This window comes from Oncorhynchus masou, chromosome 32 (assembly GCF_036934945.1).
Source record: "Oncorhynchus masou masou isolate Uvic2021 chromosome 32, UVic_Omas_1.1, whole genome shotgun sequence".
Taxonomy (NCBI): domain Eukaryota; kingdom Metazoa; phylum Chordata; class Actinopteri; order Salmoniformes; family Salmonidae; genus Oncorhynchus; species Oncorhynchus masou.
In genome coordinates this window covers 16,476,114-16,501,381 of record NC_088243.1, presented here as the reverse complement: position 1 = coordinate 16,501,381, position 25,268 = coordinate 16,476,114, and the positions used below count along the sequence as shown (strand labels likewise).

Below are 25,268 nucleotides of genomic sequence, written 5' to 3'. Positions count from 1 at the left end.
ACACACACACACACACACACTCAAACACACACTCAAACACACACTCAAACACTTGGGCATGGCTGGCTCTTAGGGCTATGACAGCTCAGCTTCCTGTATGTAAATGAGAAAGGGCTTACACAGTCTTTGGTTGGCTGAGGATAATACTGTAGTCAGTCTATTGATGTGGTTACCAGTTCTTTGGTGTTTCCTTAGGCTGCCGTGCTGCGATTAAGGTACCTCTGTGGAATGAAAGCTATAGAGGAGGAAGGGAAGTGAGATGGAGAGAGGAAGGTAGAGAAAGAAGGAGGACAGAGAGAGAGAGAGAAAGAGAGGGAGGGAGGGGGAGGGTGGGGAGAGAGGTACAGTATATAGATAGAAAGAAAGAGAGAGAGAGAAAGATAGAAGTTGAAAGAAGAAACAGGGCATAGTAGGGAGTGAAGGTAAAGGAGATGAATTTAATCTGGAGCCTTAATAATTGAAGCACGTTAGTGTTCAAAGGGCAGTGGCTGGCTTAAAAGAGCCAGGCTAGAACAGCAAAGAGATCCCTAGGTTATCTCTTTAAACCCTGGTTAACAGGACGGACAGGTTTGAAGAGGGATTTACCTTCCCTTGTGACCTGTCACCCCCACCACCCCCAACCTCTCTTTCTCTCTCTCTCACACACACGCACGCACGCACGCACGCACGCACGCACGCACGCACACACACACACACACACACACACACACACACACACACACACACACACACACACACACACACACACACACACACACACACACACACACACACACACACACACACACACACACACACACACACACACACACACACACACACACACACACACACACACACACACACACACACACACACAGCCTTGGTTGATCTCTGGGATGAAAAGCAAGTGATTTGAACTAGGCATGAGGTTGCTAATGAGAGTCAGATGATCCTTGGAGCACATACAGCACTTACAGTTCTCTGTATGAACAGTTACAAGTATGTACACTTAAGTGTGAAAGGTGACTACATAACAGAAATAGTACCTCCCTCCCTCCCTCCCTCCCTCCCTCCCTCCCTCCCTCCCTCCCTCCCTCCCTCCCTCCCTCCCTCCCTCCCTCCCTCCCTCCCTCCCTCCCTCCCTCCCTCCCTCCCTCCCTCCCTCCCTTCCTTACTTCCTTCCTTCCTTACTTCCTCCCTTAATAGAGCCTGGTTGGTCTAGTAATAACACTGGCCTGTCTCTACATGTCTTTCTTCCATGCTAAAGGCCTGGTGAAAGAATAAATGTAATAATTTGATGGCCTCGGCACTCGTGACATTAATCGTAGACTGTCTGGCTATTGGCACTTCCCCAGTAATTGTACATGGAGAGATTAGCCCCCGTCCGCCTCCCTCAGCTCCATTTCTCCCTCCCTCTCTCAGCTCCATGCAACCGAGCCAAGTGGGTGCACTGCAGCCTACCATAATAGCCGTGATTTAATTTAGCTATTTAACCTGTAATTCCAGCAATATTTATTGAGGAGCGAGGGGAGAAAATTGGGCCATTAGCCAGGCGAGGATGAATACATTGAGATGAAAATGAACACTCCTAACTGGTAGTTGACCTTCGCGTTTTGTAGATATTTGTTTTATTAGTGCCGGCCGCAGTAATTACTGCAAATTGAATCATTGCGAAAACTGAAATCATTCCGTAATGAGCATTTTTATTCGTTGCAGTGCTCCAAGGCCAGCAGGGCTGTGTAATGGTGTGACATCCCTGTACTGGGGATGAAGGATGGCTATTGAAGAAGAAAAACAAGGGGAAAAACGCTTCTGAACTAGAATTATTTTTACATTTGGTACTTCTGTCAAATGTGTTTCACGTGATTGAGAGGATCAAGTCTGTCTATCAGTGCAGCCCCTTTATAGTGTGAAGAGCAACGTTCCTGCTCCACTACCTCACCCATTGCTAGAGCTGTCTGGGCTGCATTAGCGCCCCACTCATGATGCACAGAAGTTAACATGCTTGAATAATGTATCACGGCATGTAGAAATAGTTAATTACTGTTCGGAAAACAATGTCCATACAGGCTAGAACACTTCCAATGCAAGACGATACCGGTAGCTTCCAGCTTTAATTGTAGGGAAACCTTCGTTGCTAGCTTAGGCTACAGCTGAATTCACTACCCTAGTACTTTGTCGTGATCATTTGCAAACCGTAAAATGCAGATTTCAAAGCTGATTGTCCCCAAAAACTATATTAATTCACTTTCTCTCCCTCGCCACCAAAAACTCATTCACTTCTTCGTCTCCCTCGCTTCCCGTCTGGTTTCCACTAGATTCCATAGACACAAATTCTGTGTTTTGTTTTGTAGTTATATTGGTAAAAAACAAATCCCATTGATTGTATGATTGTATAATTGATTCATTAATGCATACATGGCTGTCTTTAAATGTAATGATATTAAACTCAAAGATGCCCAACAATTGAACAGAGCAGTAACTGAGTGTGTCTGTCTGGATCAAGTGCCATTTTGCCTAAATAAATTCAGGAGTAAACATGTGCCTACCGAGTCACCTAATACTCTGTGTTCAATAATAGTATTTAACATGATTTTTGACTGACTACCTCATCTCTGTACCTCACACATACAATTATGTGTGGGGTTATTATGTGACTTATATGTGTGGTGTACAGAGATGAGGTAGTCATTAGAAAATCATGTTAAACACTATTATTGTGCTCAGAGTGAGTCCATGCAACTTATTTTAGTTTGCCATAACAAAGGGGTTGAACACTTATTGACTCAAGACATTTCAGTTTTTCATTTTAAATTGATTTCTAAAAACTTTGAAAAACAATTACACTTTGACATTATGGGGTGTTGTGTTGTAGCCAGTGATAAAACATCTCTATTTAATCCATTGACAAAAAAAATCTTTATTTAATCCATTTTCAAATCAGGCTGTAACACAACAAAATGTGGAAAAAGTCAAGTGGTGTGAACACTTTCTGAAGGGACTGTAATCACTACTGAATGCTGCTCTCTTCACATCATCATGCCTGAATATTTCCTCCTCAACACGGACCGTTCTCTTCACATCATCATGCCTGAATATTTCCTCCTCAACACGGACCGTTCTCTTCACATCATCATGCCTGAATATTTCCTCCTCAACACGGACCGTTCTCTTCACATCATCATGCCTGAATATTTCCTCCTCAACACGGACCGTTCTCTTCACATCATCATGCCTGAATATTTCCTCCTCAACACGGACCGTTCTCTTCACATCTTCATGCCTGAATATTTCCTCCTCAACACGGACCGTTCTCTTCACATCATCATGCCTGAATATTTCCTCCTCAACACGGACCGTTCTCTTCACATCATTATTCCTGAATATTTCCTCATCAACACGGACCGTTCTCTTCACATCATCATGCCTGAATATTTCCTCCTCAACACGGACCGTTCTCTTCACATCATCATGCCTGAATATTTCCTCCTCAACACGGACCGTTCTCTTCACATCATCATGCCTGAATATTTCCTCCTCAACACGGACCGTTCTCTTCACATCATTATTCCTGAATATTTCCTCATCAACACGGACCGTTCTCTTCACATCATCATGCCTGAATATTTCCTCCTCAACACGGACCGTTCTCTTCACATCATTATGCCTGAATATATTATTTCCTCCTCAACACGGACCGTTCTCTTCACATCTTCATGCCTGAATATTTCCTCCTCAACACGGACCGTTCTCTTCACATCATCATGCCTGAATATTTCCTCCTCAACACGGACCGTTCTCTTCACATCATCATGCCTGAATATATTATTTCCTCATCAACACGGACCGTTCTCTTCACATCATCATGCCTGAATATTTCCTCCTCAACACGGACCGTTCTCTTCACATCATCATGCCTGAATATATTATTTCCTCCTCAACACGGACCGTTCTCTTCACATCATTATTCCTGAATATTTCCTCATCAACACGGACCGTTCTCTTCACATCATCATGCCTGAATATTTCCTCATCAACACGGACCGTTCTCTTCACATCATCATGCCTGAATATTTCCTCCTCAACACGGACCGTTCTCTTCACATCATCATGCCTGAATATTTCCTCCTCAACACGGACCGTTTTCTTCACATCATCATGCCTGAATATTTCCTCCTCAACACGGACCATTCTCTTCATCTCTTTCTCCTTCTTTTCTTCCCTTCCTCCTCGTCTTCTCCCTTCATCTTCTTCAGATGTATTTATTATTTTTTGACATGCTAAAAAAAAGGAAAGGTGGGGATGGGTAGTGTGCCAATTTATTCGTCACCATTGATTTGTTTCTTTTTTGTTGTTGTCTTGACGACATATAGCTGGTCCTGTTAGACTTGGGGAGATGTAAATGGGGGAGGGAGCCTGACTTCTAAATCAGGCAGTGTGCTGACATGAGGCCTTTTGAAGAGCGCACATCACAACACTCCAGGGACCAACAGACGGGGAGCTCCCACAATGCAATACGGTGCGGCGGGGAAGCAGGCAGCGCTGTTTCCTTTCACCACCCACCCACCTCTTGCCCACCACCAGTCTCTGTCTCCTGCCCACCACCAGTCTCTGTCTCGTGCCCACCACCAGTCTCTGTCTCCTGCCCACCACCAGTCTCTGTCTCTGTCTTTGTCTCCTGCCCACCACCAGTCTCTGTCTCCTGCCCACCACCAGTCTCTGTCTCTATCTTTCTCTCCTGTCCACCACCAGTCTCTGTCTCTGTCTTTGTCTCCTGCCCACCACCAGTCTCTGTCTTTGTCTCCTGTCCACCACCAGTCTCTGTCTCTGTCTTTGTCTGTTGCCCACCACCAGTCTCTGTCTCCTGCCCACCACCAGTCTCTGTCTCGTGCCCACCACCAGTGTCTGTCTCTGTCTCTGTCTCCTGCCCACCACCAGTCTCTGTCTCTCTTTGTCTCCTGCCCACCACCAGTCTCTATCTCTGTCTCTGACTTCTGCCCACCATCAGTCTCTGTCTCTGTCTTTGTCTCCTGCCCACCACCAGTCTCTGTCTCCTGCCCACCACCAGTCTCTGTCTCTGTCTTTGTCTCCTGCCCACCACCAGTCTCTGTCTCTGTCTTTGTCTCCTGCCCACCACCAGTCTCTGTCTCTGTCTTTGTCTCCTGCCCACCACCAATCTCTGTCTCGTGCCCACCACCAGTCTCTGTCTCTGTCTTTGTCTCCTGCCCACCACCAGTCTCTGTCTCTGTCTTTGTCTCCTGCCCACCACCAGTCTCTGTCTCTATCTCCCTCTCCTGCCCATCACCTGTATCTGTCTCCATCTCTGTCTCCTGCCCACCACCAGTCTCTGTCTCTATCTCCCTCTCCTGCCCATCACCTGTATCTGTCTCCATCTCTGTCTCCTGCCCACCACCAGTCTCTGTCTCTATCTCCCTCTCCTGCCCATCACCTGTATCTGTCTCCATCTCTGTCTCCTGCCCACCACCAGTCTCTGTCTCTATCTCCCTCTCCTGCCCATCACCTGTATCTGTCTCCATCTCTGTCTCCTGCCCACCACCAGTCTCTGTCTCTATCTCCCTCTCCTGCCCATCACCTGTATCTGTCTCTATCTCCCTCTCCTGCCCATCACCTGTATCTGTCTCTATCTCCCTCTCCTGCCCACCACCAGTCTCTGTCTCTGTCTTTGTCTCCTGCCCACCACCAGTCTCTGTCTCCATCTCTGTCTCCTGCCCACCACCAGTCTCTGTCTCTATCTCCCTCTCCTGCCCATCACCTGTATCTGTCTCCATCTCTGTCTCCTGCCCATCACCTGTCTCTGTCTCCTGCCCAACACCAGTCTCAGAGGATGAAAACAGACCCAGGTTACACTGTGTCACAAACCTAGATCTGGTCTTATAGCCTGTGTTTGTGTGTTTGAGTGTTTGTGTGTGTGTGTGTGAGAGAGAGAGAGAGAGACAGAGAGAGAGAGAGAGAGAGAGAGAGAGAGAGAGAGACATACACATACACATACACATACACATACACATACACATACACACACAAAATATTCCTAGGTGGAATATACTTTTGGGTTTTTCTATGCAACAGTGTATACATTGAGGTTTAGTTCTATTTTGTCCCCCCTCCAGAGTTTAGGAAAGTTTAATGAAAGATATACTATTTTATTTCAAATTTAGGGAATTACTGCCCATATATTTAATATTAAACAAATATTATTTAATATTTATGAAATTATTAAAACATATTATAGTCTGAGAATAATGAAGAATTATGGAGTTTGTATACTTCCATCACTTTGTTATTCAATGGATGGACAATTAAAGGTCTGAGGTGTTTTTTGTTTTCCCTAATTTTTCTGGAGAAGTTTTGAAGCTTGGACAATACACACAATCCATTCCTCCTCCTTACCCCCTCTCTCCCCTCCCTCTCTCTCTACGTTCCTCTCACACACTTTTGCCTCGCCCCCTCTCTCCCTCTTTCCCTAGCTCTCTCCCTCTGTAAGCCATCCAACAGCCCTCCTGCCAAAGATGTGTGAACGTGGGCCAAACCAAACACAGGCATGGGGCCAGCCCGACGCGGCACGCATCCACTAATAGAGAGGGAGAGAGGAAGGGCTTCCAGACCCTAGCAGGACTCTTACAGGACATCAGACTTATTTACGCTGGATAATGGCTTAATGACAGACTAAATGACGTCCCGCAGTAAAAGCCAATGTCAGCAGATGAGCACCTCATTAGAAGATCCTATAGACCTGTTTTCTCCTCCCCTACGCCACTTCCTGTTCAGTTTAGCACCTTGATCTTTTATTGTGTTGTTGGAAAACATCTCTCAAGCAGGAGTCAATAGCAAATACAATTTGGTTCAGCAGCTCGGCAAATCTCTCTCTCTCTCTCTCTATAAAAATCACCACACAAACCAAAGCTTATAATGACAAGTTTCCATGTTGCCAAATGAATAAAAATCAATATTATTTTCGCTCTCTCTCTGTCTGTCTCCTTCCTCTTCCTCTCTCCCTCTTACAACTAAAACGATACGGAGTAAGAATTATGAGCTTTAATATTAATCTCATAAATGAAGTCGGATAACAATGAAAACCCAACAGTGGTGAAATGCATTCCTGGTTATTTATTTACACACAAACACGCAGGCATCCAATGAAGTGCATTTTCAATGCTTGGAGAGAGCAAATGACTGTGCTGTGATTGGTTTGATCTGTCACAATAGAGGAAGCTAGCTGTGTGAGAAGAAAAGTTTTGGTAAATCACCTGCTTTGGATAACAGGATGGTCCTGTCAGTCTGGACAGTGATTGGTCAATGTATCATGTATCCTTGGCAACACATCTGGGTTGAGACTACAGGGACTTTTGGAACTTCTTCTGTCTCTTTTCTGTGTGTGTGTGTATATGTACTGTATGTGTTTATTCACTTGTGTCTGTAGGTGTATCCATGTGTGTGTGCTTGTAAAGCCCAGATTGACATGCAACGTTTGACACAGCCTGTTTGGAAACCCATGATCGTTATTAGCCATCGTTTCTGCTTAATTGAATCAGGGGCTTAGCGTGGTGCGAGGCAGCGTCCGTGGATGACACACACTGTGGCATCCCCTCTCTCTCTCCGCTCTCTGTCCTCTCTCTCCCTATTATCTGTCCTCTCTCTCCCCTCTCATCTCCAAGCAGCAGCTGTTTCACAATGGGAGTGTGTCTCGTGGAAAACAAGATCATCACTCTCCCGTCTCTCTCTCACCGTCTCAGATTATTACTCCTTTACTGCTTCTTTAAGACTCCACCACTCACCGTCTCAGATCATTACTCCTTTACTGCTTCTTTAAGACTCCACCACTCACCGTCTCAGATTATTACTCCTTTACTGCTTCTTTAAGACTCCACCACTCACCGTCTCAGATTATTACTCCTTTACTGCTTCTTTAAGACTCCACCACTCACCGTCTCAGATCATTACTCCTTACTGCTTCTTTAAGACTCCACCACTCACCGTCTCAGATCATTACTCCTTTACTGCGTCTTTAAGACTCCACCACTCACCGTCTCAGATCATTACTCCTTTACTGCTTCTTTAAGACTCCACCACTCACCGTCTCAGATCATTACTCATTTACTGCTTCTTTAAGACTCCACCACTCACCGTCTCAGATCATTACTCCTTTACTGCTTCTTTAAGACTCCACCACTCACCGTCTTAGATCATTACTCCTTTACTGCTTCTTTAAGACTCCACCACTCACCGTCTCAGATCATTACTCCTTTACTGCTTCTTTAAGACTCCACCACTCACCGTCTCAGATCATTACTCCTTTACTGCTTCTTTAAGACTCCACCACTCACCGTCTCAGATCATTACTCCTTTACTGCTTCTTTAAGACTCCACCACTCACCGTCTCAGATCATTACTCCTTTACTGCTTCTTTAAGACTCCACCACTCACCGTCTCAGATCATTACTCCCTTACTGCTTCTTTAAGACTCCACCACTCACCGTCTCAGATCATTACTCCTTTACTGCTTCTTTAAGACTCCACCACTCACCGTCTCAGATCATTACTCCTTTACTGCTTCTTTAAGACTCCACCACTCACCGTCTCAGATCATTACCCCCTTACTGCTTCTTTAAGACTCCACCACTCACCGTCTCAGATCATTACCCCTTTACTGCTTCTTTAAGACTCCACCACTCACCGTCTCAGATCATTACTCCTTTACTGCTTCTTTAAGACTCCACCACTCACCGTCTCAGATCATTACTCCCTTACTGCTTCTTTAAGACTCCACCACTCACCGTCTCAGATCATTACTCCTTTACTACTTCTTTAAGACTCCACCACTCACCGTCTCAGATCATTACTCCTTTACTGCTTCTTTAAGACTCCACCACTCACCGTCTCAGATCATTACTCCCTTACTGCTTCTTTAAGACTCCACCACTCACCGTCTCAGATCATTACTCCTTTACTGCTTCTTTAAGACTCCACCACTCACCGTCTCAGATCATTACTCCCTTACTGCTTCTTTAAGACTCCACCACTCACCGTCTCAGATCATTACTCCCTTACTGCTTCTTTAAGACTCCACCACTCACCGTCTCAGATCATTACTCCTTTACTGCTTCTTTAAGACTCCACCACTCACCGTCTCAGATCATTACTCCCTTACTGCTTCTTTAAGACTCCACCACTCACCGTCTCAGATCATTACTCCCTTACTGCTTCTTTAAGACTCCACCACTCACCGTCTCAGATCATTACTCCTTTACTGCTTCTTTAAGACTCCACCACTCACCGTCTCAGATCATTACTCCCTTACTGCTTCTTTAAGACTCCACCACTCACCGTCTCAGATCATTACCCCTTACTGCTTCTTTAAGACTCCACCACTCACCGTCTCAGATCATTACTCCCTTACTGCTTCTTTAAGACTCCACCACTCACCGTCTCAGATCATTACTCCTTTACTGCTTCTTTAAGACTCCACCACTCACCGTCTCAGATCATTACTCCCTTACTGCTTCTTTAAGACTCCACCACTCACCGTCTCAGATCATTACTCCCTTACTGCTTCTTTAAGACTCCACCACTCACCGTCTCAGATCATTACTCCCTTACTGCTTCTTTAAGACTCCACCACTCACCGTCTCAGATCATTACTCCCTTACTGCTTCTTTAAGACTCCACCATGTCAGGATTTGGCCAGGGTTGTTCCGGGTTTTGGTCACTAGATGCCCCCATTGTGCTTTTTGACCTTATGTTTTTTCCCTTGTTCCCCATTATTATTTGCACATGTGCCTCGTTTCCCCTGATTGTATTTAAACCCTTAGTTTCCCTCAGTTCTGTGCTCTGTGTTTGTATGTTAGCACCCAGCCCTAGTGTTCTGTGTATTCTTGTCGATTCCGGTGGATGCTCTTGTGGAATTCTGTTTTTGTTTTTGAGTACCTCTTGAGGCTTTTTGTGCTATTCCTACCACCTTTTGGATTTGCCATTTTTTGTATTGAAGGACTTCTCCTTTTTACTTTATTAAATACACCGTCTTAAGTACTGCTGTGTCTGCCTCAACTTCTGGGTTCTGCTGACTATTCGTGGCTCAGTTGGTTAAGTGACTGTTTCTCACTCCGGAGACCCAGGTTCGTAACCGGGTCCTGACAGAAACACAGAGGCAAAAATGAACCCAGAGGCAGCCAGTTCCCAGGACCATTTTGCCATGCTGTCCCACCACCAGGAGACTGTCCAACGCCACGAAGCCGCCCTGGTTCAGCAAGAGGCCTTAATGGCTAGACATTCTCATCTTCTGTCGGAGATGCTGACTTCCATTAAGCAAATATCTGATCGTCTTACCCCGGCAACAGTTCTGGTCCCAGTACCTCAGATTCACGTACCCATGGCAGTTAACCCCCTGGCTGAACCTCGTCTTCCACCTCCCCAACGGTTCTCAGGTGATCCAGGTGCTTGTAAAGAGTTTCTCACCCAATGTTCTCTCTCCTTTGAGCTACAACCCTCGTCGTTTCCCACCGACCGGTCTAAGATCGCTTATATCATCACCCTGCTGTCGGAAAAAGCCCTGGCCTGGGCTACTGCTGTGTGGGATGCCCATAGTTCCTGCTGTGCCAGCTACTCTGCCTTTGCTGAGGAATTCAAACGAGTGTTTCAAGGCCCAAGCAGTGGTTCTGACTCAGCCAAACAGCTCCTGACTCTCCACCAAGGTTGGCGCAGCGTGACGGACTATGCCATCCAGTTCCGCACGGTGGCAGCAGCAAGTGGCTGGAACAACGAGGCGCTCACGGTGTGCTTTCTGAAAGGCCTTTCCGACACTATCCAAGATGAACTGGCCACTCGGGAACCACCGGACACTGCTGTGTCTGCCTCATCTTCTGGGTTCTGCTGACTATTCGTGGCTCAGTTGGTTAAGTGACTGTTTCTTACTCCGGAGACCCAGGTTCGTAACCGGGTCCTGACACACCACTCACCGTCTCAGATCATTACTCCTTACTGCTTCTTTAAGACTCCACCACTCACCATTTCTTCTCATTATACTGGAGGAACTTTTCTCTCTTTGGGGAACTGGAGTTTTATTCTTTATATTCTGCATATGGCAGTAGAGTGAGAATTGTCTGTACGTCTGTCTGTCTGTAAACTCTCCTTCCAGACTCACATTAAGCATCTTCAATGCAAAATTAAATCTAGAATCAGCTTCCTATTTTGCAACAAACATCCTTCACTCATGCTGCCAAACACACCCTCGTAAAACTGACTATCCTACCGGTCCTTGACTTATGTCATTTACAAAATAGCCTTCAACACTCTACTCAGCAAATTGGATGTAGTCTATCACAGTGCCATCCGTTTTGTCACCAAAGCACTATGCTCGCGTTGGCTGGCCCTAAGCCACGTTAGAAAGGATGACCTACACATACTGACCAGCTCATATTATAGCATGCTACTGTATACGGCAGACCAATCCCAACTCATCTCTTGACATGGGGGGCAGCAGGGTAGCCTAGTGGTTAGAGTGGTGGACTAGTAACCGAAAGGTTGCAAGTTCAAATCCCCGAGCTGACAAGGTACAAATCTGTCATTTTGCCCCTGAACAGGCAGTTAACCCACTGTTCCGAGGCCGTCATTGAAAATAAGAATTTGTTCTTAACTGACTTGCCTAGTAAAATAAAGGTAAAATAAAAATAAAATAAAATGTCCAGCCCACTCATTATCTCAGCCAATCGTGGCTAGCGGAAAGGTTGCTGACATTTTCTGTGGCTAAACCAACTAGGCCCGTAATTTAACAATTGTTTTCATATTTACAGATGGCATACAAGGGTGTTTTTAAGGCACATGAATGTTCACATGTTCCAGAAGGCATTTCTGCCCCCCAAAAAGTTTCCATTCAAACGGTTCTCCTGTGAAGTAGTGACGTGTGACATACACCTAGTTTTCTGAAACCAGTCCCATGTGTTTGTAGCAGTATGTTCAGAATGTGGTGTGTGTGTGTGTGTGTATTTATGTATTGTCGTCCACACTCATGCACAACCACAGCACCCCAGTGAGAGAGTTTGAGTGAGAGAGTCTGAGAGAGAGAGAGAGAGAGAGTGAGAGAGAGAGTGTGTGAAAGAGAGAGAGAGTGAGAGAGGGAGTGAGAGAGGGTGTGAGAGAGGGTGTGAGAGAGAGTGTGAGAGAGTGTGTGAGAGAGTGTGTGAGATAGACAGTGTGTGTGTGTGTGTGTGTGTGTGTGTGTGTGTGTGTGTGTGTGTGTGTGTGTGTGTGTGTGTGTGTGTGTGTGTGTGTGTGTGTGTGTGAGAGAGAGACACGGCTGAAGCAGTGACACAGGTTTTTTCATATGGAAATGTGAAATAAGGGGGTGATTAAATAGAGTTGTATATTAAAGTACAGCTGACATTAGAATTAGCATAATGTGCTCTGGCCTCGGGCTGCATACTTTATTTGCCATCTGTGTCGGACTCCTTCCCCCTGGGAGGATTCACACTGAAAACTCCTCAATAAACTCACGGCCCACTCCACTCCATCCCTCCGTCCCTCCATCAGAGGGCACTAATACCTTCCCAGGGAGTGGATCCCGGCCAGGGGAGGACAGTCATTCCCGCTTAATTGTGGGGCAGAAATTAATTACATTTATTGACCTTCAGACCCCAATGAAATGTTTTGTGTGCTGAAGAAGTTCAGCCAGTACAGTAGAGTGGAGCGAGAGAGAAGGGAGCGAAAGAGAGAAGAGAGAGGGAAATTGAGAGGGCAAAGAGGGGCAGGTGTAAGAAATCGAGACCCTGGTTGATTTCCAGTGTTTCCTTTATGTAGCACTAGGGCTTTGAAAAGAACTCGGCCATAAAATAAGAGAGGGGAAATATGGCTGGGTGGAATAATGTGTGTGTTTGTGTATTATGGGGGGATGAGGAAGCTACAGGGGATTGTTTGTGGCTATGAGCGTGTGTGTGTGGGGGGAGTGGGGCAGCAGGCCCTTAATGTGTAGCCTGAAGGGGGGTCATTGTGTGTGTGTGTGTGTGTCCACTATAATTAAGTCAAAGGATTTACAGGGCCAGGGCTAGAGCAGTCATGCTTCAGTACTGAGGTGAGCAGCTGTTCCTTGTCCTTAACAGACGAGACACACACACATACACTGTACACACGTCAGACAGCCACGCATAAACATCTCCTTACATCCCCACTCAACGCAGGGGAAATGCTTTTACACCAGACCTTTCCAATGCAGCCCTACTAAGTGCCATGCGTGAAGATGTGGTTTAAACGTTTTTTTTTTGTGCAGACAGATTGATTGAGTCATTCTTTGAGCTGACATCACAGATAGCAATAATTGATTGGTGCAAATGTTAGAAGTGTTAAAGAGAAATTAGCAGTTTTTTATTTTATAAAGCGTTGGACATTACGGTGTAGTAATAAGGTTTAAAAGGCGATTTCAGAAATCTTGGAGATGTATTTAGAGCAATGTGGCTTTATCGTAGTGTCATATTTATTGATCAGGTTTATAGATCCCCTCACTTTTATCAGCCCTGAAATATAACCATGCCAGTTAGTATTTACTAATCTGCACATGATTCACAATTTTACATAAATGAAATTATACCAGTGCAATTATCATTTTTAAATTAATAATATGAACAATTTATTATGTATTTATTATTATTAAAGATAGAAATAAGCTGCTCTAGAACATTTTATTTCAACAGAATGAATTGACTGTTTTTGCAAATCCCTCGTGAAGTATCAAGAGGAGTTGTTGTTCTTCAAATAATAACAAGATGGTCTAATCATATTTCACTGACCTGAATAAACCTTCTGTTCTGGGTTGAACATCTGTCTTACATCTGCATTGTGACCTACATATCATCGGAGGCCATGCAGACGGTCATGTCTAGATGGGATCCAGCTTATGTCAATTTGTTATTTTTTTATTTAACCCTAACTCCTTTTCTAACCGTAACCTAATTCTCCTAACTTGCTTTGTCAGTTCTCCTAAACCTGCATGTCAGTTCTCCTAACCTGCTTCGTCAGTTCTCCTAAACCTGCTATGAAAAGCTGTGTTCTTTCCAGCAAATACCCATGCAGACACACTGTGTGTTCACTATCCTTCTCCCTATACAGACTTTCTCTGGAGCTCTCTACTCTGTGGACCAATGACAGTGTCTGAGGTGGAGTTGGGATATGCAACAAACACATTTCCACTTCACACAAATATATGAAATGGGATAAATATAAACACCCACCAAATATGTTATTTATGATTCTTGAGCCTCTGTGTATAGAGTATAGACATACTTAATGTACACACACACAGGCACACATCTCTGAATCTAATCCTTAACAATTACAGAAGCGTTATATTTTCATCTGTACTCTAAATAGAAGCATTAGGTAAAAACACAAAGCTTTCGTTTAATAAATAAATTAATCTAGTTTCCAAGAGCACAATTAAATTTTCACACTTTATATGTGTGTGTGTGTTTTACACAAATCCCCATAGGAACGTGGCAGTCTGTGTTTAACATTCATTTTCACTGTATGTGCTGGATATTATGCTTGTTTGTGTCGCTGCGGTAATGATTCCCATTGGCATTACCCACCGGCATGTGTAACACAGGGGCTGGGTCATCAATTACTTATCTACTGTTAAAGGTACACCGCTATGCCAAGCACCACAGCCTAGAACCTGTCTGTCTGTCTGTCTGTCTGTCTGTCTGTCTGTCTGTCTGTCTGTCTGTCTGTCTGTCTGTCTGTCTGTCTCCCCCTGCCTCACCCTCTTCTGTCTGTCTGTCTGTCTGTCTGTCTGTCTGTCTGTCTGTCTGTCTGTCTGTCTGTCTGTCTGTCTGTCTGTCTGTCTGATTTCAATTTGCTTTATTGGCATGAGGTAACAATGTACATATTGCCAAACCTTACTTTGGAGATTTACAATATTAACACAATTAAAATAATAATAAACCTTGTCAACGGGATGACAGTAACAACAATAATCAAGTGTCAAAATAACTATACATTGAACAATAACAATAAGCGTAGAGCATAGAAAACATGTGCAGGTTGGTCGGTCTGTCAGACACTGTGTGAACTCAGCTCCAGGACCAGCTGGATGAGGGGACTTTTTCTTTGCTCAGCTCTTGGCATTGCAGGGCATGATGATGGTATGAGAGGGGGTCACTGTATTTTTTGGCATTGTTTGTAGTTTCTCTCTCTCTCTGTCTCTCTCTCTCTCTGTCTCTCTCTGTCTCTGTCTCTCTCTGTCTCTCTCTGTCTCTCTCTCTCTCTGTCTCTCTCTCTCTCTCTCTCTCTCTCTCTCTCTCTCTCTCTGTCTCTCTGTCTCTCTCTCTCTCTCTCTCTCTCTGTCTCTCTCTGTCTCTCTCTGTCTCTCTCTGTCTCTCTCTGTCTCTCTCTGTCTCTCTGTCAGTCTAGATTGCTGGATTGATTGCAGCCATAGCTCTGTTTACACTTTCCAATCCCTATTGATCTGAGAGGAATCAGTGAGGGAAACAGGACAGAGCAGTTTCTGGTTTTAGTTCCTAAGATACAGTATATGCTTTGATAGATAGTCTGTCTGCCTGTGCAGGTTGAATTGTTAGATTTGTTTCCTGGCTTTGTGGGTGGAACTGCCTCATGAAGGAATGTGAACTTGGGAGGTTTTAGTTATACTCTAGTGTCAATGGTGACAGAGTCAGTATTTGATCCCGCCGTCTAAATGTGTGTGGCGAGTCATTAAGTGCCTCTTCATTTGCAAAGTTGAACATCCACACAGAGAGAAAAGGAGTTATACATTTCTTGTTATTTTTTTTATAGTACTCAACCTTTATTTATACAGGAAGTCTTGTTGAGGTCAGAAGACCTCTATTACGAGGTCTGAAGTGTTTTCAGCTATAATGTATTCCATTTGTGTGTCTAGAATGACACAAAGCACCCAGTGGATGTCAGTTAAATACCAAATAACAACCCCAAGACAGGTAATAATGTATCGCTCCGTTTCAATCTCTCCATCCGCATTCTCCCTGTTTATCAGCAGTCATTTATCTTCATACACCACCAGAGCCTTTATTTTACTCTCCCCTTTCCTCTCGTTTTTGATTTGTTCCCTCGAGGCACGAGGCCTTTATTTGTAAGAAAGTGAGTCCCTTAAATCTTTAAGTTGTACTTTTCTCAGCATAGAGCCATATTACTTTGCTGTCTCTGTGATTATTAAAGTCCCTCTGCTTGGAGGGCTGGATTTTAAAGACACACACACACACACACACACACACACACACACACACACACACACACACACACACACACACACCAGAACACACACACACACACACAAACCAGAACACACACACACACACCAAAACACACACACACACCAAAACACACATGCATGGTGTAATCATTTTGAGATTTGTAAGTAAGAGAGATGAAAGAGCACTTAAACTGGTGTGTACAGTGGTCCCACCGCGTCGGCCAATCCGCAGTGACTATGGAAATGCACTTGTCAAAAGCCTGATAAATATGTCCCTGTTATGTTGCAACATGATGTGTAAAGACTATTTCAGCTACTGGAGGTATTAGGCGAATATGGATAACAAAAGTCTGTCTGATGGCCCTCTGATGGCCCTCTGATGGCCCTCTCTCTGCAGAGTTCCTCTCGTTGTATAAATCAACACATGACCATGACCACTAAAAATCTCAATATTATTCCTCAGATAGATGTGAAGTTACTGTCATTGAATTCATTGAAAAATATTTTGTTTTGAAGAACATGTTTTAATTATTTTCTTTCTTGTATGTGTTTCTCCTGTGTTGCAGGAGGCCGGGACGAGCCTTCAAGCTACATCTGCACCACGTGTAAGCAGCCCTTTCCCAGTGCCTGGTTCCTCCTGCAGCACGCCCAGAACAGCCATGGCATCCGCATCTACCTGGAGTCCAACCCCTCCAGCTCGTCGCTTACACCCCGCATCACCATCCCCGGACTGCCCATGGGCCAGGACTCCATCCCCCAGTCCCCCCTCGCCAACTTTCTGGGAGAGAACAACCCCTTTCACCTGTTGGGGATGACTGGGCCCCTGCTCCGGGAGCCCCCACAAGGCTTCATGGAGAACCGTGGAGGCCTCCCCAACACGCCGCCCTTTGTCAGCCCCTCACCCCGCCACCACCTGGACCCCCACCGGCTGGAACGCCTTAGTGCCGAGGAAATGGGGCTCATCTCCCAGCACCCCAGTGCCTTTGAGAGGGTGATGCGGCTGACGCCCATGGCCATCGAGGCCCAATCCATGGACTTTTCCAGGCGGCTCAGGGAGCTGGCGGGGAGCAATAACGTGGCCACACCTCCTCTTTCGCCCAGCCGGGCCAACCCTATGCACCGCCTGCTCAACCCCAACCCCTTCCAGCCAAGCCCCAAGTCACCCTTTCTCAGCTCCCCGCCCCTGCCGGCCATGCCCCCCAACAGCACCACCCCGCCCCAGACACAGGCCAAGAGCAAGTCATGTGAGTTCTGCGGGAAGAGCTTCAAGTTCCAGAGTAACCTGGTGGTCCACCGGCGGAGCCACACCGGGGAGAAGCCCTATAAGTGTCAGCTGTGTGACCATGCCTGCTCCCAGGCCAGCAAGCTGAAGAGGCACATGAAGACACACATGCACAAATCTGGCTCCATGACAGGGAGGTCTGACGATGGGCTTTCCACTACAAGCTCCCCCGAGCCGGGCACCAGCGAAGTGACTGGAGAAGGCATGAAGAACAGAGAGGGAGACTTCAGGGGTGAGGGTGAAGAGGAGGAAGAGGAAGAGGATGAAGAGGAGATGGAGAACGAGAGCAGGCCAGAGTCAAACTTCAGCATGGACAACATGGAGTTCTACCGTAACCGTGAAAACGGCTCCAAGCCGCCGCCAGACGAGAAGAACTCTCTCTCTCTGGGTAAGATGGTGGAGAATGTGGGCCTGAACACTATACAGCAGTACAATAACTTGATAGTCGACAATCGTAAAAATCGGATGCCCTTCTCTAAGAAGGGGTCCGATGGGCAGCGGGACACTGGGGATGAGGACTCTGTGGTGGGAGAGATGGAGAGGGAGCACCATCACCACCAGATGGAAAGGGATCACCAAAGGCCCACGGTCAACGGCAGGAACTGTGGCTCCGGCAACTCTTTCTCAAGCCTTTTCCCCCGCAAACCCACACCCATCACCAGCCCCAGCCTGTCCAACTCCTCCAACAAGAGGATCAAGATTGAGAAGGATCTGGACATGCCCCCAGCACCAATCATCCCCTCTGAGAACGTCTACTCTCAGTGGCTGGTGGGTTATGCCGCCTCACGACACTTCATCAAAGACCCTTTCCTGGGCTTCACCGACTCCAGACAATCTCCCTTCGGCACATCCTCTGAGCACTCATCTGAGAACGGCAGCCTGCGCTTCTCCACGCCTCCTGGGGACCTCCTGGATGGCGGCCTGTCGGGGCGCAGCGGTACAGCCAGCGGGGGTAGCACCCCTCACCTGGGGGGCATGGGATCCGGCCGGCCCGGCTCCAAGGAGAGCCGACGGAGCGACACCTGCGAGTACTGCGGCAAGGTGTTCAAGAACTGCAGCAACTTGACAGTGCACCGGCGCAGCCACACGGGAGAGAGGCCCTACAAGTGCGAGCTGTGCAACTACGCCTGCGCCCAGAGCTCCAAGCTCACACGCCACATGAAGACCCACGGGCAGATGGGTAAGGAAGTGTACCGCTGTGACATTTGCCAAATGCCCTTCAGTGTGTACAGCACTCTCGAGAAACACATGAAAAAGTGGCATGGGGAACATTTGATGACCAACGAGGTCAAAATTGAAGCGAGAGAAGCTAAGCCAGATTTTCCTATTTTGCCTCTTTCGCCACAACCTTGAAAAACAAACAAATACAAAAAGGGGTAGCTGGATACTCTTTTTCTTAAATATCGCATTTTGGGTTAATTTTATGTGTTTGCCTAAGAAACTGCTAACTGAGAAAAACAATTAAACAAACAAACAGATATTAACAGCACCAATTAAAGCCGGTCTAAACTGCCTCATTTGGCTAAAGATCCTTTTTAACAGTTGATCAGAGGATTAATTAAATTATACCATTTTTGGAGCCTTTAACTGTGCAATAATTTCTGTATTTATTGGATTTTGTAATATTTTGGCATGTACAGGTACTATTTTATTTTGTCATTTTTACATTTGTTTTACTTTTTATTTTAATTGCTGGGATTTTATTTCATTTTTTAAAAACCCAGAGGATATCCTGAGATTTCTTTTTAGCAGACAGAAAAAAAAACTGCTTATAGAAACTTGTATATTTAAACTACACATGTAATTTCCTGAAGAGAAGCCCGAATTTAATCTTAAAAAATGTTTTAAGCATAACTGAGGAAGCTATTTTTTATTTGTTATACATGATAGGATATACATTCGCGGACAACAATCCTTTGGCATTGTAGCATGAACTGACTTTTAACATGTTAATCTAATTGGATATGTAGCACTGAATGTCATTTATGACAGTAAATCTAAAGAGGATCCGGAGGTTTCACAAACCCTGCCTTCTCATCCATTAAAAACAAAGAAGAAGACGAAGCAGAAGAACACAAAGGCAGCTGCTTACTGGTACCTAGTACCCACCCCTGACAGACAACGCTAGAGAAACAGAGACTGTGTATTTCTATAGAATCCCCTCATACTATTCTCACACTGCATCTAAACTAGCTCCTCCTAAACTCACCCTAACCCATCCTACTAAACATAACAGAAATGCTATAACAATGCACATACTGATGTTTTCTATCTTTTATCACACAGTTGTAGGATGGCTAAACCGTCGGGCTAAACTGCGGAGCTTTATAGCCAGAGAGAGCAGGGAGATCTTAGGGTGAGCTATAGGGGTCTCTTCCCTCTTCTTCATGATGTCATTCACCTCTTCATTATCATTCCACGGATGAGTTTAACACAATCGCCCGTGCCCTTAGATTATTGCATATATTACACTCTCCTCCCAATTCCCGTCCCTCGTCTCTGATGCACACTGTGTCTCACTCCTCTGCCAGCTGACTATTACAACTTCCAGCACTATTACAAACTCCCTATCGGACACTGGGCACAGAGTAGCATTACAGACAGCCTCATCACCCTCAGTCTCACTCAGTCATTTCAAACTGCTAGGTATTGACACATTCTGTAGGCAAGGTGTATCTCCTTAAACTCTGCTTTCTCTGTTTTGATCACCATTCATATTTAATGTTTCTCTGGTGGTGGTTTAGGAAGGGACTGGGTGGTGGTTTAGGAAGGGGCTGGGTGGTGGTTTAGGAAGGGACTGGGTGGTGGTTTAGGAAGGGGCTGGGTGGTGGTTTAGGAAGGGACTGGGTAGTGGTTTAGGAAGGGGCTGGGTGGTGGATTAGGAAGGGACTGGGTGGTGGATTAGGAAGGGACTGGGTAGTGGTTTAGGAAGGGGCTGGGTGGTGGATTAGGAAGGGGCTGGGTGGTGGTTTAGGAAGGGGCTGGGTGGTGGTTTAGGAAGGGGCTGGGTGGTGGTTTAGGAAGGGACTGGGTGGTGGTTTAGGAAGGGGCTGGGTGGTGGTTTAGGAAGGGGCTGGGTGGTGGTTTAGGAAGGGGCTGGGTGGTGGTTTAGGAAGGGGCTGGGTGGTGGATTAGGAAGGGACTGGGTGGTGGTTTAGGAAGGGGCTGGGTGGTGGTTTAGGAAGGGGCTGGGTGGTGGTTTAGGAAGGGGCTGGGTGGTGGTTTAGGAAGGGACTGGGTGGCGGTTTAGGAAGGGGCTGGGTGGTGGTTTAGGAAGGGACTGGGTGGTGGATTAGGAAAGGCTGGGTGGTAGTTTAGGAAGGGACTGGGTGGTGGTTTAGGAAGGGGCTGGGTGGTGGATTAGGAAGGGACTGGGTGGTGGTTTAGGAAGGGGCTGGGTGGTGGTTTAGGAAGGGGCTGGGTGGTGGTTTACGAATGGGGCTGGGTGGTGGTTTAGGAAGGGGCTGGGTGGTGGTTTAGGAAGGGGGTGGGTGGTGGTTTAGGAAAGGACTGGGTGGTGGTTTAGGAAGGGACTGTGTGGTGGTTTAGGAAGGGGCTGGGTGGTGGATTAGGAAGGGGCTGGGTGGTGGTTTAGGAAGGGGCTGGGTGGTGGATTAGGAAGGGGCTGGGTGGTGGATTAGGAAGGGGCTGGGTGGTGGATTAGGAAGGGGCTGGGTGGTGGTTTAGGAAAGGGCTGGGTGGTGGTTTAGGAAGGGGCTGGGTGGTGGATTAGGAAGGGGCTGGGTGGTGGATTAGGAAGGGACTGGGTGGTGGATTAGGAAGGGGCTGGGTGGTGGATTAGGAAGGGACTGGGTGGTGGTTTAGGAAGGGGCTGGGTGGTGGTTTAGGAAGGGGCTGGGTGGTGGTTTAGGAAAGGGCTGGGTGGTGGTAGTAGTCACTACCAAAGCGGTCACCACCTCTTTAACCAGATGAGAATTACGTACCTTAAAATGTAATTCTATATTATTATTAACTCTACATACATTCAGTAACAATGTTTTATGATATCACTGCCCTATGCATTTTTTCTATAAATATCTATACATTTTGACAAAATGAATTTATACCTGTATAGTAACAAGTTTGATTGTATAGAGTGCTAAAGTCAAAGTGTTTATTATGTTGTACTTTTCTTCTGGTTAAAATGGTCTTGTCCGCTGCGAGACAGAACCAGTGACTGTTACTTAGTGATATGCAGACCAGTAAACTGCACAGTTATAGATACATACAGTGTCTGTAGAAGTCTGTTGAGCTTGTGCCCAAATAGTAAGACAATTTTTTCTTTCTTTCCTCATTCAGGGCTCCCTGTGATGTGTAGTTGAACGCATTCTGAAAGAAGTAGCAACTCTGACACACACAGAATGCACAGCTGAGTGAGCTTTTTAGGAAAGATTTTTCGGTCTTCAGCAAGCACCAACCTTTGCCCAAATCAGCACTCCTTGTTATTTTGAATAATGTACCCCTGTCCTACCCCCCCCCCCCCCCTTGTTCAAACCCCCTCAAGTTGACCTTTGACATCCACGCAAAAATGTTTTTTTTTTAGTTAAAAATCCGTCATTGAGAAAAAAAGAAGAGAAAAACACAAACGTATCTTTGCAGTTGACCCGTACTATGATTTGTCAATCATTGTTTTACACACAAAGAGAAAAAGAAAATGGAAAATACGGCGTCTGAGCAAGAAATGACTTTGACTGGATTTCCTCGGCCTGCGTGAAGGGCTCTATAGTTTGGGATCAGCTGATATTGAAGTGCCAGCGTTGCTATAAGCTTGGCTTTCCCAATACTGGCACTATAAAAATGAAAATGAATTTATTGGGACACTTTTTGTACTGCCATTCAATTTGACATGAGTGTGCCTTGAACACTGATCTTCCTATTCACCGTCTCTCAAGACAAATGCGACACTTTTGTGAAGCAAAGGATTTGAACAAAATGAAAACAATGTATCAAATTTATGTGTCAACTTAGTTTCTAATTTGCTTATGAAATTCCAATAGAATATCAGAGATATTACTTCTAAAAAATAAAAACAAAGCTGCATTTAGGTTAGGAGTAGCCAGCACAAAAATGACGTGTCTGTGTCTGTATATATGTATGCATATGTACATAGAAATGCATAAACCTATATAGATATATATCAAATTCTTCAAATCAGGACAAGACTGTATCCCTAGAAACATGGTCCGAGTGGATTGTTATACCACACAGTAGTCAAGGAAGAGACTGGACTAAAAATCAGGAACTGCAGAAACAAAAAAAGAATTTAGTGCACTCTGTCTTAAAATACGTTTACAGTATTGAAACAAGTACATGGGTAAAATAATATTTGTGTGTATGTGTGTTTTAAACCAGTATTTCTTTTCTTCAAGTTTGCTTATACAGTTTCTCTGAATGCCATGGTGGCGATGTGTATATTGTTTTTTGGTGACGGGGTTTTAGTATATATATATATATGAATATATATGAATATATATGACATTTTCTTGTTTACTGTAAAAGTATACCAGTATTTGTAATATTGGAGAATGCCTGGGCATTTTACAAAAATATAAAAAAAGTTATTGTTTCTTTATTTTTATTTTGGAGTACAATTTAAATGGTGGGTCTTTTAAAAATGTTTTTGTCACTGTAACTGTAAAAGTCTTCAGTTTTAGTAACTTCTCCTTTTGCTGCCTTGGTGTAATAAAATGAAAATAAATGAAATAAAAAGTGAACTGGTAACCAACTTGGATGGGGGGGGGGGGGAGCTGCATCATGTCTGAATTTCCCTTCGTAGAAACTATGGAACATTGTTATTGCTTTGCAGTAAAATACTGACATGTCTCTATGTTCTGCTTCTGGAATGAATGCTCTTCATGGCTGGTCTGAAATACATGTGTAGGCACTTGCTGTCTTTCTACAGAAGCTTGTGTTTTTTAACCCGTATGTGCATCCTTTGTGAAAAGGGTACTTTAAGTACCTGTATGTCATTCTCTTATTTGGGGGAGGGGGACAACATTGCAACTTCAAGATAAAACTCACAGGCTGCCACCATTTATTTGATTTCATTTGGCAGGATAAAATAGTGCAAAAAACCCATGATGAATTTGCATTGTTGACATGAACCTTATTGTACAGAAGGGAAATAAAAAGGTTGTTTGACCTTTTAGCAACAAAAATACACAAGTAGATGTTTTTGTTTACTATTCTGTTGGTTGTACATATCTTTAGTTTTTTTATTTAGATTTGAACATTTCTATGTGTTCTAACTGGCACTGGCAGTGAATCTCTCTTTAGGGTCATCTAGCTGCCCTTTGACCCTTGACCTTTGGTGACCTGTGTGTCAGTTGTACGGGAACCTGACCTGCCAACCCATAGACTTCACAGCATGAGAAGAATGGAGAACATATACAAGCATGATGTGGTAGAGACGCAGGCAGACAGGTCTGGCCACCAGTCAGAGAAAGGACATGGATTGTGTGTAGAAAAAGATACACACATTGGAGAAAAAAATGGTAAAGTCTCTTATGAGGTGCAGGGAGATTATATATCTGGATACCTTAGTTAGACATCGTCTCACAGAACCATGTAGTGTACACAGAGCAGCCGAGGCTGGCTGGATACAATCAAAGCTACAAGCTGCATTCGCCTCAAACCAGAAGCTACAATTACAGGCAGTTAGTAGCTACCGTACCTGACCACAATCATATGGTCAACTATCAATCAGTCAGAACCAGGGTGTTTATATGAAAGCTGCTCACTTAGATGTACAGAACTGTCCTCCAACTGTTTAGCAGCACAGAACACCCATATCTGTGTTTTATCTTCTTTTTACGATTTTATGTTTCCCTTAAAATATTGGTGCTTTGATATGTGTTAAGAGCTATTCCGTGTTGGCTGCACTGTTTATCCGCCCCTGGGCACCGTAGACAGAACACCAAGCAGAGCAAGGCTAAGCTAGGTGGTTGATGGTGTTCACTTTGTGTATAGACATATTCATGGAACACTGCCCAATCTGTGGGTATATTCATGTAGTTTTCCTTCGAAGGTGCAGGTGTATTGGGCCAGTAGTCCCTCTACATGAGAGACCGGGTTGATGTTAGTACGCCGGTCCTGAATTAGGAAATAAAAATACAAAGTGCTTTGCTGCTTTCCACTCTTTAGGTTTGACATTCAATCATTTTACTATTTCATTTCAGATTTTTTTAATGTTTGTATTTAAATAATAACACAGGGTTGGGATAAAGAAATCTGTAATTTTTTATATGTAATAATGTTCGAATACAAAGGGAAGTGGTCCGGGTCTGGACATACAGGGGGAGGGCTGGGGGCTTTGAGTAGGGATGTTATGCTGTGTGTGATGTCACTTTATTTAAATACATGAACTGATTGTTTAGGCTGCAATTGGCTGTGTTGTCTGTGATGTCACTGAGGTGAGGACAGCGTTCCGTCGTTCTCAGGCCTGATGAGTCCAATGCCATTGGTTCGTTACAGTAAACATGACATTCAGACATCACTTGGCCTGTCTCTGCGCTCTTTATTTGAAATACATCCGAAAGATGCATGTTCACCACATTATGCAACAGGATCAAACAAACACACACACACACACACACACACACACACACACACACACACACACACACACACACACACACACACACACACACACACACACACACACACACACACACACACACACACACACACACACATTTTTAAGTCATGGAACTTCTGAAATGTAGAAATTGATGAGTACATAGAAAAGAAAACATCTGACAATAAACTTACAAAATAACA

General features: G+C 45.0%; 1 protein-coding gene across 5 annotated transcripts in view; it reads left to right on the top strand.

The window, feature by feature from the left end:
• LOC135525626 (B-cell lymphoma/leukemia 11B-like) overlaps positions 1–24,978 on the top strand; it is a 110,893-nt gene extending 85,915 nt beyond the window's left edge. The window contains exons 3-5 of one of the 5 annotated variants that reach the window (XM_064953359.1): positions 16,774–18,669; positions 19,776–19,845; positions 21,789–24,978. In XM_064953359.1, coding sequence (XP_064809431.1) covers positions 16,774–18,669; positions 19,776–19,845; positions 21,789–21,807 — 1,985 coding nt within the window. In that variant the 3' untranslated portion in view covers positions 21,808–24,978. Of the gene's footprint in view, positions 1–16,773; positions 20,322–21,788 lie in introns of those variants that run through there. The other 4 variants (XR_010453198.1, XM_064953361.1, XM_064953360.1 and 1 more) reach the window with 4 other exon arrangements.
• Positions 24,979–25,268: the final 290 nt, after the last annotated feature.